Below are 12,195 nucleotides of genomic sequence, written 5' to 3' on the forward strand. Positions count from 1 at the left end.
GAGATATCGATGGAGCCATCGTCTCCATTTTTTACGACGGCGTCATCGCCATTTTTACCCGCGAGATCAAAGTAACAACAACCTAAGTCATCTAACAACCACAATAACAACAACCAAGCCACTTAACAACCAGATCTAACCAAACTTTTCATAATCCAATGCTAACTACTATTTCACACCCCAAATTGCTTATAAATACAAGAATAATTTTGACACCAAAAGATGTCAAGTTACTAATTAGAGATATCAATAACTCCACTAATTTCTGATTTTTCTTTAACTTATTATGTTCAATTTTTTTTGCCCAATTTCGTTTTTTATTTAGGGTAACAAAAAAAAAAAGAAAAACAAAAAAAAAAGTTGAAAAAGAGCAACGAAATGCAGAAAGATAGAAATTCAGGTATGGGAGGGAAAAAGGGAAAGTGATGATTGAAGAGGAAAAAAATAGAAATGGATGGGGGAAAGAAGAAGAAGTGAAAGAAAAATGAAAATAAATAATAATAGGGTGTGGATAAGAAAGAAAAATAGGTTGGAATTGGGGTGGCTGGAAAAAAGGTAGTGTGGAGAAGATGGAGATAGTGTAAAAAAGAAGATGGAGTTTTTTTCCCTTTTAAATTTATTTTTTTTAAAAAATAATTTTAATAACTTATAGTAAAAGTTGAAATTTTAAATATCATGTTCACTCGCCTTTGCAGGCGTGTGACAACACTCTCTTGCCAACTCATCTATATTAATGTCACATAAGGATGATCAATGGTTAGAGCGATTTAATATATTGTGTTATGTTGAGTATAAGGGTTCAAATGAAAAAAAAACTAAGTAAAAAAGTCCATAATACTATAATCTGATATAAGTACGAGGGTTCACCAAACTATTCTGCCTTTAAAATTCATAAAAAAATAATTATACCTTAAAATTTAATAATCATTATTTTATGTAGAGATGATGAAACAAATTTCCATTTTGCTGTACGTTTCATTTATATGCAATTAATTAATCAAAGATAAGAATGAATTGATTGCATAAACAAAAGATACGCTGCTGGGTTCCAAATATTTATTTAGCAATCTAAAATTATGTTGGAAAAGCAGCGGAGACGCATTCATTTTAATCTCCATAGTTGAGATATTTGTGAAGTTGGTTTATATGAATTTACAAGTACTAGTTTCAGTGTGGTGCAAAAGTGCCCTGACTTTAACTAGTGATGATTCGATGTGGAGTCCATCTCATATTTTTGGTCAATTTTTGTTATTCAATTGCTAAAAGTAATTGTTAAAAATGAATAATAATTAGAGTTGAAAATAAATAATTTGGTGGTTGACAAATTGGTAAGATTTGCAATTCTTTTTTGACTTTTTTTATATTTACCTATGTAATTAGTGATATAGACATGATTTTCTTCTTCTATATATAAAACATTCTTGCTCATTTGTAAAACACACCAAGTTAGAGAGAAAATTCATTTTTAAAGCAAAGTGAGGTATTTCATAAACTATACAAGAAAAATAGTCACACGTGGAAATCAAAAGAGTGTTGTTCCTTTTGAGTGTATAGTAATCACTTTGAGTACTGTACACAATCTAAAATTCCTTACTATAGTATTATCAGTTGTTCCTCTTGGCCCGTTGTTTTTTCTTATTTAGAAGGGTTTTCACGTAAAGTTTTTGGTATCGTTCTTTTTTCATTTTATTTCCATTACTTTTACCATATATATTTTTTTGTTTGTCTGCGTTTTTCCAACATTGGAAACATTGAAGCCCTTGTTGAACAACCTCAATCGTTGCCTCCATCTGTCGCAACTGATTCTGCAATTCGTCAGTCTTAGACCACAAATTAAAGCAGCATCAACATTAGATGATTCCTTTTTCGTGGACAACAACAATGACCAATTGAACTTCCTAGATTGAGATGCGTTTCCATTGACATATGACAATTAAAGACCTAAATAGGCCTAGCTAGAGTGACCAAGTCTTTTTGGATCATCTTCTTTGTAGAGGTTTGGTAGCTACTTCATATGTCATCCATGTTCATGTTCATGTTCCTCCTCCTACCAAGAGCTGAAAGAAGGTGTTGTTTTTCGTTTGACACGAGATCTGTGATGGTGGCACAAACGTCCAACAGCTTGAGGTACCGAAGGTCCAAACTTCAAGCTGTGCTCTTGTTTGAAATATATCTTAAATTTGATCTACATCTAACAACCAAGTGGGTGTTAGATATTATTGTTCAAGACAAAAAGAATATTGGCGACTCTGCATTCATAAAAGCCACTCGTGCAATTTATGAGAACTGACTCTGACGTGGATACCAATTAAATTAGATGATGTTTGTGCTCTGCCACAAGCATGAGTATTATTTTTGAATTTCATGGATCTTGTCAACAAAATAAACAACATAATACAAATAATGACAAGTGATTTTTGTGAAGCTATCACTTAGGCGATGTTTCAGCAATGTCATCTATAGATCCGCAACACAACTACTCAATTTGAAGTGCTAATTAAATAGAAAGGCATTGTTGAAAAGTTTGCAACGGAAAAAGAATCTTGTCAACTCTCCACACATGAAATGATGAATTGGTCTACCATTTTTAATGTACAAACAAATTCTGTTGAAAAACTATGGTAAAACAGATTGAATCTAACCGAGTACAGTAGATGAAATGTGATAGACTGTTGCAGTAGCAGAACTTGACAATAAGAAAAAAAATGAAGTTGATCTTGTATTTCATTTTGATGTATATTATAATAATTAAAAAAAAAATGTACATGTGTTACTGTAGTACAAAACTTTTGGATAGGCAACATCCATGTATATATATAGCTTGACTAGCTAGTGATTCAAAACATTGAGGAGGGACACTCGGGTTTTGATTAAACGCCTGAAAAAGCATTCAAGCCCTTGTTCAACAACCTCAATGGTTACCTCCATTTCTCGCAACTGATTCGTCAATTCTTCATATTTGCTGGCCTTGTTGTGACTGAGAAGTGAGAACAAAGCAGCATCAACATTGTCGAATTCATTGGTTTCACTTTTTGAGATCATAATCTTGGACAACAAGGACCAACTACGATCCTGTTCCATTGATAGGACAACAAACCCTTAAATACTCCTAGAGTGACATCCTGCAATTCTCTAACAACAGCAGAGGTTGATGCCAAGTTACCATGCTAATTTTTAACAAGTTTTTGGATCATCTTCTTGGACTTGTTCTAGAGGTTAGATAGCCAGAAATGTCATCTTCTACGAAGAGCTGAAAGAAGGTGTTGTCTGTTTTGTTTTTCATGATCATTAGACAAAAGATCTTTGATGGTGGCACAAATGTCTAATACCTTGAGGTACCCCTCATCAATGTTCAGTCAAAATGGCTTGTTGAACGTGTGGTAGTTGAAGCAAATCTTGTGTGTAATCCGATAAGTTTTCAAGATCACCAAATCTACTAGTGAAAGATGAAAGGGAGGAAGACGTAGCCACTGAAGAAGATGTAAGTCTAGACAGTTGCTCATCCAATTGAGATACAATAGGGTGAGATATAGAGGGAAAGCTGCTAGAACGAGCATGCTTTAGGGTGGTTTTTGATCTCAAAGCCATATTTGTTTTTCCTTGTTGAATTGAAAGGTCCAATTCTATGTTCTCAAGTTGTACTTCTTTTCATATATAGAAGTAGAGAATAGGGACCTGATGATCATGAGTTGGATCTAGATCTAACAGGCAACTTATTCTAGGCGATGTTTTGTGGCATTCGCTGCCTCCTCCTCCTACCAAAAAGAAAATTGACAACTCTTCAAGCCAAGAAAATCCTATCTTAATGCAATAACACAACGCACATGGATGATATAGTTATATCAAGCTACCACTTAGGCGATGTTTGTGTCCTTGATAACTCCTAGAGACAACAAGAATCTTGAGTTGTTCTGCTACGTTGAAGTCCACTAAGCTTCTGGAAGAAGAATTTTAGGCCTTTAATCTAAATCAGACGGCCCCTAGCTCCGCCAAAAACTTACACAGACATCAACATGTATGTCTATTAGATTTGTCTGTGAAGGAATGTAGAAATTAAATGTATATGTAATCCTAATTGGCCTCCCATAGAGGATAATGTAATGAGTATTGACAATACATGTCGCACGTCTAATTTAATGATATTATAGTTGCCAATTGTCTCTAAAGGTGTCAAGATCCGTTTATTTTGCCAAATTGTTTGATGAAAAAAGGACACGTACAGATCGATCAATATTTTTAAACATAATGGTGGATTGTTGGAGGTGCAGAGGGTTAGAAGAGGGCAAATTTTGTCCTTCTCTTTATGGTTTAAAGACAAATCTGACCATTTTCAATTATAAAAAAAGTCTCACGCATCAAAAAGTTTTATTTTGAGTCAAAAATATAGAATGTATAATAGGTTCATTAGCATACATGATTTTAATACAAGTTGGTATTTTGGATATGGAAAATGATGGTCATACTCTTGGTTCTACAAGATTACAATTAACTAAAATGACACGAATCATCTTTCTTGGCGGGTTAAATATATTAACGGAAACAATCGTCTGTGTTCGACTTCACTCCAAGATGATATAGATGCAAAAGACATGCTCACACTGTTGATATCACCTAATGCAAAATATGATTGCAGGTCCTCAATTCAACAGTAGCATGAGCCTCAGGGAGCAAAATCAAGTAGCGGATAGCCTAGCCAAGCCTGGAGCTAACAGCAATACACTGCTCAATCTCACTCTTTTTGATTCTACACCGTCTTTTGTCAGTCACATGATAGAACAGGCACTAATTTTTGTAACCCAATGCCAGATAGTATAGCTGTCAATGCATGAAGTGCAGCCTACACTAATACTAGCAGTAACAAGCAGGAAAAGCAACTTGAAAATACAATATTCAAGGCTAAAGAATCAACAAGTAGAAATCTAAGAATACAAAAATACAACACTAATACTAGTTCTCCAGAAATGAGAAAATAAAGCACTCGACTATCTACTAACCTTTTATCCTAATCCTCAACCTCCACACCCTCCTGTCAAGATCATATCCTATGTGAGCCAAGGCTGTGCCATGTCCTGACTATTCACTTCACCCCAATACTTCAAACATCATTTGTGAAAGTGTGTACTGATAGACAGATGGGATGAATAATGACTCAATCAACAAATTTGAACATTGCAAAATGTTATACTGCGCTGATATTGCTATTACTGGTCCCATGTCGGACAGAATGCACCATATATTTATCATAAAAATGTATTTGGGTCATCTATCCAGTCCTATTTACACATAATTTAAGATACAGATTATTATCAGAATTTGAAGAACAAGGCTGTGTACAACAATCTGAATAAAACTAACTAGGCAGGTCTGGTCCCAGGCAATCAGCAGTTTCAATGACTTGCATCACCAAACAGACTCTTCTCATATTCCACTGAGTAGTCTCGGTCCAACTGAAAAATGCCCAAGAGCGAGGAGCCATTGTTTGTGGAAGCATTCACACAGCTTACTATTCATCCGTCTTCAGAAAATATGCAGGCAGTCCTCAAGCTCTCTGTTTATATATAGTAGATAAAGCTGAAGATGAACCTTTTTCCTGCTGCAGCAAAAAACAAGAAATGCAACTTTTCTTTTTGTTGGCTACATTTATCACGTCATAGCCATAACTTCAGTACAGCTTTGGAGTGATATGCTCTTTTTCATCCCATTGCAGCAGATCACACAGTTTCCATGGGGAATATATGTGCAGGCTAGGGTTTAAGGAAGAAGCTAAAATAAGATTTCTGTAGTGTTTAGAATGTAAGTCTCTGATAGAACTCGTCCAACTTATATATGCAATTAAAACAAAACTATTCTTCTTGCAGTAGGGGGCATGGAGATGACGAGTATATTAGTCTAAAGCTAAAAGCACATATGTCGTTTGTCAATAATTTGAGGGTTTCAGAAGCTCATTCAAATTATAGATGCTTACTTGGAGCAGCTATTCCTCACAGCTCTCAACCATAAGAACAGAATTTCACAAGAAGACGTACTGTACTAAAAATGGTCTCATAAATCTGTATTGACAAATTGAATCCTTAGTTCATTACTGAAAAAGCTTTATAAAGGAATCTGTTCACTGTAATCAAGCTTAATCTGCAGTCCAGGATTGTTAAATAAGATCAACTTTCAACTTTAATATCATCCATCAAGATAGCTTCAGAAAAATAAGAAGTCAGTTGGCACCATCAATAGCAATACATGTTGATAAACTTTCATATTTCATGCCACGTTCATGATGATGCCACCATTACTTTGTCATAAGCATTTTCCATCCTCTTGTCATCACATAACCTCTGCGACAAGCTTCGCACCCCAAGAGTCTTATACTGCCACACAATATGAGATATCTCATCTTGAGGAAAACACATACCATGCTGTTTAACTGACTTGTGGAGCTGGCAGAAAAACTTGGGGTCCTGTAAGTTGATATACTCATGCAACACCTTCTCATGATCAGGGATCCAATTCCTTGGAAATGGAGTGTAATCACATGACGGGATTGAAGACATGTGGGAAAACCGAACACCTTCAATAGCATCAACAAGTCCCATCCTCAAGAGATCTGAATACTCAGGTGCAGAATTGTTGGTGTGCTCCCTCAATGGACTGCTTAAATCGCGCGAGGCAATCTTATAAACCTTGGCACGAGATTTCAGCCTATACCTGGCAGCATATAACTTAGCCAGAGAGCTACGAACCACATACGCACAAAAGCCAACAACTTTTCTCCGATTATCTGCATATCTGAACCAATCAGCCATTGTCTCAAGGAATTTGTTCATTTGAGAATTAGTGTGAGCTTGACCAGAGTAAAGCATAGGTGTGCAAGGCAGTGGCTCTGGATCCTTATCACCTTTCACAAGCTTGAGCTTTCGAAACTGGTGAATACATTGTTGCAAGCTAGCAGAGACTGAAAGCAAAGTACCTATACCTTTCTCGCTCACTATATTACCACCACTGGCTGTGTAACGTAGAGTTGGATAAATAACACGACGACAAATAATATGATCCAGGAACTGAATTCCCCTAGAAATATGCTCAATCTCTATTTTTGAATTGTCCAACCTGACCCCGAAAATTCTCTCACAAAATTCGATTATCTCTTTCCTCATTTCCACAGCATCTTGTCTAGGCCCTCGAATCCCAACCAAGAAATGACCCCCAAACCTTATAAAATCCATCTTCCTCGTCTTCTCTTTTCCACTTGAAGGAACAAACTCAGGCCAAGCTGGATTATGACAAGCATCATCCATAGAATATTTCCATATGGTGTCTCGCTCACACGGCCTAAAGAACTCAACTATTTTCTGTTCCATCATATGATCAAGCTCATTAAGACATACATTAGCCAACAAAGGACTAAGAATTCCACAACCACCATAACTGGGTATCTTAGAAGCCTCCTGTGGAGCAAACTCAAAGAATGTCCTTAACCAATAAGGGTCTGGCTTGGGCTCATTCTCATTTAAAATCCTCTTTTTTGTACGCCCCTTCTTTCTCTTCCTGCTATCTTCTTCTTGTTCTTCACCCTCCTCTCCACATCGACGAGCATTCAACCCTGACTTTATCAAGTTCAACACCTTCTTATCCTTGATAGCCTTTTCGAGACTAGCCATAACAACATCAACATCAACGTTATGAAAAACCTCAGTAATATCACCTTTCAGAAACCACAAATAACCAGCAAAATTACTTCTAATGGTCCTAATAACAGTATGGGGATTCCTTCCAGGGCGAAAAGCATGAGACTTTGATGAAAACCTAGGCTCAAAAATGGGTTCCACTATCATAAGTAAAGCTTGTTGTACGACAACATCCTGAAAGGGCAGCGTTTTGGATGAGAGTATAGATTGGAGCTGATTCCTGGAAAGCTGCTCAGTAATGGGTTTTTCGTTAGGGCCACGAATATATTGATGGATTTTTGTATGCCAAAGGAACTTTCCATGGATAACTGCATTCCGGAGGGATAAGAGGTCGGATAGAACATGAGCTTGGATAGCATTCCGAGGGGGGAAAGAACCAGTGAGATGAGCATATGTGCGTTGGTAAGCGAGGACCCAGAGATCGAGTTTTGAGAGAAAGCCAGTGAGGTTAGTGAAGGGTTTTTGGGGTTGAGAAAAACTTTTGATCCATAGATTAGATAGGATTTCCAACGGATCATCCTTGACAAGGGAATCAGTATCGTCCTTGCGGCGGGGCTGATGCCGGAGACGGCGGATGGTTTTGGCGCACGCCATTTTTCTTCTCACTGCCATTTTTCTAAACTCTATTATCACTCAATTCCTTTTTTTTTTTTTTTTAATATAATACTTGTGAAAGGAAAATATTATCTCTTTACAGTAGTTGTAAAATCATTTGGGATTCTCACCTTTTGACTACATGAAAAAAACAATATAGTCATTCACTAGTGATATGATCGAATTAAAATTTATTCACCTATACTTTTAACAAAAATTAAATATTCCATCATTATATTCGTAAGAGGAGTGGTGGGGTTATTTTTGCGTCTATTTTGTTGTTTGTTAACGTTATTTTTGCAATTATTACATGTCCATCATACTAGGCAGGTTAACAACTCCACCATGACTTGCCTTATTATTCGTCCATGTTTTTATTGATTGATTAATCTAACAGTGGCGTGTTTGTTACATGTTAACTTTGTTACTGCTGTGCCCTGTAGCACATTATTATGATCTTAGTTGGCAAGAACGTTATGTATCATCTGCGACGCTATTTCTGGAAAGTATATATACACACATAAATGGGTTTTGATAAATTTAACACATGACTCAAATCAATTAATTTGAACAGTACCGCAAAATGTTATTACTGTTTCTGCTCCTACGTCCGATAGAATGCACTATATATCTATATAGTATAAAAAACATATATATATATATCTACCCAGTCCTATGTACACAAAATTTAAGATACAGATTATTATCAGAATTTAAAGAACAATCTGAATACAACTTACTTACAAGTTACAAGTATTATCTCTCTGTACTCAGGCAGGTCTGATGCCAGACAACCAGCAGTCTCAATGACTTATGTTACCAAACAGCTTCTTATCATCAATCCAACTGAAAAACGCCGAACTATAATAAGCCATTCTTCATGCTTTTTTTTCCTTGGATGGCACCTGCTGCTTACAGTTTAGCAAAAACCACCCCTACTTGCTTATTTGCAATTATCACAAGAGTGCAGTCAATCTATACATGAACATGGCCTGCCGTAGCACATATATCTCTAACAATCATCAAAATATCAAACCCAATAGCAGCTCCAGGAGCACAGAGTTCTCAGTCTGGCTCAATTTAGTCGGTCGGTGGCTACCAAACTTGCCACAGGGACTGGCTGGCCAACATGTAGGGTGCACTTCAAGCCTCAATGGTGTCAATGGGGTGAACAACCACCATGCCACTTAGCGCCAAGGTAGTCATAGCATGTCATATAATGTCCCCAACCATAAATACTTGCATTTAGCCCCAGAGTAGTCATAGCATTTCAGAATTTATACATCTCCACTAGCTCAGGTCCCCTTTGGTAAGCACATTAGTGACTTGAGGATTGATGGCCATCCTAGAGTATTTAATCCTCTTGTTTCAGGTTCACAGCTAGTCTGGCATGGATCCTTACCACTGAAAAACAGGATACTTGCTGATGCATCAATTACTGCAATATTCAACATCCGGGGAGACTTCTAACACAGGAGATTCAAGAATATCTGTTCTGACATTGGCAAAAAGATGCCATTGCAACAACCACAAAAGGCACATCATCAGGAATTACCTCTTCCATAACCCCACTTACCGAACTGAAACTGATCAAGCTGTGATGATGCTACAGCAAGAGCAGAGAAAGACAACAAGGTTTTCGTTGTTCCATTTCACATTGTCCTCTGTCTGGAAGACATAACCTTCTCAAGGTAGCGGCTATACCAATTTCTCATGCTCTTTAAGCCAGATCATCCTCTTCAATTCGTTGTAGAAGTTCCTCATACACCTTCAAGGATTTGGCAGTAAACCTTTCCATGGCCTCAAAAATATGTCTCAGACCGACCTGAAGGCTACTATTTTTGCTTGTGTCACTCTGGTAAACGACATGCCTATTTAATGAGAGACCAGTTTCATCCCCAGAAATGAGTACTATTCTTTTGTCCAGTGCATGAATCCCCTTTTGTATCTTCTGATCCTCCCTCTCAAGGTTCTTCACTTTTCTCTCCATATCCTTGTGCACCATCATCCTTTGCCGCATTTCATGTTTATCTCGCTCCCAGAGTTGAAGGACATTTGATGCGAAATCTCGCATACAGTCAATAACCTCTTTCTCAGAAACTCCTTCAATGGTTTGTGCCCACTGATTACAGATGACAAAAATTGGGGGAGCACCAATTCTGCCTGGAGAAAAGGGAACTCTTCCATCGGCTGTTTCCTCGGGCACATACAGAAGACATTTCATGAGCCAAGTGTTTAGTGCTCTCACATAGCCCTTCTGTGCATTCACCCAGCAAGAGAATCTCAAAGTCCAGTTCAAAAGCTCATGTTCAAGCTGCAGAGTGGCTTCAAGATGAGCATCACTCAAGTGTTTGTGAGATGCAATGGCATCTAATCTTTTGGCTTCTCCAATAGCCTGGCATTGGTTACGATGACACTCAAGCATGCCTTTCCACATTTTACTTAACCTAAATAGAGAATCCACATAAGAGAAACTTGCATTAGATAACTATTTTGGCCTAAAAGAGATAAAATATCAGCTGACAATTCTCCAACAATCCGACAGTACTAGGAATAGACATTATATCAAGATAAACCCCAGCATCCCATAATAGATTGCCCAGCTGTAACTGACTGATGCATTTGCAACTCCATATATTGCATTCAGTTTTTAGAGAAAGCAAGAATCCTCTTCAGCAGTCTCACATTTCACAAGCAGCTATACGTTCATCCACCCTTGACTTTCCAATAATACAGTATAAGGTGTGTTTATAAAGGCTAAATATGTACGTCTTAGCTTCCACATCCTAATAAACAAGCAACTCTTTTTTTCAAAAAAAAAAAGTGAGTCTAATACGTTCAATAAAATCTGGGAGCACAAGAAACCTCGCCTATACAAGTGGTATACCAAACAGTAGAAGACCTACAAAAATACATAAATTTCAATGTAAGACACCTAATCTTCTATACCAATTGGAACCATGTGTCTGTCAAAAGAAACTAGGATTAAAAGGATGTTTCTCAGATTACAAAACATTCTCTGATCCCTCAAAACCAGGAATAAACAAGCCAGTCTGAATTTTGCATTTATGCAATTACCATATTGCTAATGAAAAAGTTATAAAAGCTTTAATCTCTATAGGTTGTCGGCCACAGGAATGATACACGAAACAAGAACATCGCATTTGAATCCAAATCAATTTCTTGAAATCATTCAGGGAGATCAATATACAAGACTTTAGATGGTGCAGTAGCTTGGAGGCGTACAATGATGTCATTACAATAACCTTGGACTACAAATCAGGAACAGTAACAAAATGTGGCAAACCAATACTTTTTCTCTTCCATCTAGTGCATCTACAGAACTCTAATGATAGCCAATCCAGACAGAGAGTTCTTTTATTATTTTTTGGACAAAGCAGACATAGAGTTCTTTTATATATCATTAAACATAAGGTATCCATTTAATCCAGAAGATTCAGAAAAACCACAGGTTATCAAAATAGAGACTCAGAAAAAAGACATACCCCTGAATAAGTACATTCAGTTGCGGCCATAACTCTTCATCCCTCATCTTGTTTATCTTCTCAGAAATCTTATCGACAACCTGAATCGCAATTCTAATTTTTGTGGAGAGACTCCTAACCAATTGCCTTGTCATGTCAACCTTGTGAGCCTCAGCACCCTTTTGATCTAGTCTCTTCAGCTTTTCAGATTTCCTTTCATGAAGCACCCTTATCTTCTCCTCAGACTGCAAAACGGCCACAATAAGCAAACGAAAATATTATATCACAGTAACACACTGTCAATACTAGTTTCACATATGTTTAAGATTATTGTGAATTACACCACCACACTACAGCAACCTTTGTCTCACGAGGATGACAGGATAGAAGGGGAGACATTTTTATATTCCAAATGCAAGAAAGAGAGGGGGGGGGGG

The 12,195-nt window shown here is 37.1% G+C and overlaps 3 protein-coding genes across 3 annotated transcripts in view; all 3 read right to left on the reverse strand.

Moving 5' to 3' along the window:
* Positions 1 to 1,713: 1,713 nt before the first annotated feature.
* LOC107026508 lies at positions 1,714 to 4,268 on the reverse strand. The gene is made up of 2 exons (XM_027913955.1): positions 3,351 to 4,268; positions 1,714 to 3,098 (listed from the first exon to the last, which is right to left on the reverse strand). The coding sequence occupies exons 1-2, from the start codon at positions 3,586 to 3,588 to the stop codon at positions 2,830 to 2,832; spliced, it is 507 nt and encodes a 168-aa protein (XP_027769756.1). The 5' UTR covers positions 3,589 to 4,268; the 3' UTR covers positions 1,714 to 2,829.
* A 927-nt stretch (positions 4,269 to 5,195) lies between these two features.
* LOC107008206 (nuclear intron maturase 1, mitochondrial) lies at positions 5,196 to 8,366 on the reverse strand. Its single transcript, XM_015207140.2, has one exon. The coding sequence runs from the start codon at positions 8,289 to 8,291 to the stop codon at positions 6,267 to 6,269; it is 2,025 nt and encodes a 674-aa protein (XP_015062626.1). The 5' UTR covers positions 8,292 to 8,366; the 3' UTR covers positions 5,196 to 6,266.
* A 537-nt stretch (positions 8,367 to 8,903) lies between these two features.
* Positions 8,904 to 12,195, reverse strand: part of LOC107007628 (nitrate regulatory gene2 protein) — a 9,001-nt gene continuing 5,709 nt past the window's right edge. The window contains exons 3-4 of the mRNA XM_015206320.2: positions 11,780 to 12,003; positions 8,904 to 10,720 (exon numbers count right to left, since the gene is read on the reverse strand). Of these exons, the coding sequence (XP_015061806.1) occupies positions 9,994 to 10,720; positions 11,780 to 12,003 (951 nt within the window). The 3' untranslated portion in view covers positions 8,904 to 9,993. The remainder of the gene's footprint in view (positions 10,721 to 11,779; positions 12,004 to 12,195) is intronic.

Source organism: Solanum pennellii, chromosome 1 (assembly GCF_001406875.1).
Source record: "Solanum pennellii chromosome 1, SPENNV200".
Lineage (NCBI taxonomy): Eukaryota > Viridiplantae > Streptophyta > Magnoliopsida > Solanales > Solanaceae > Solanum > Solanum pennellii.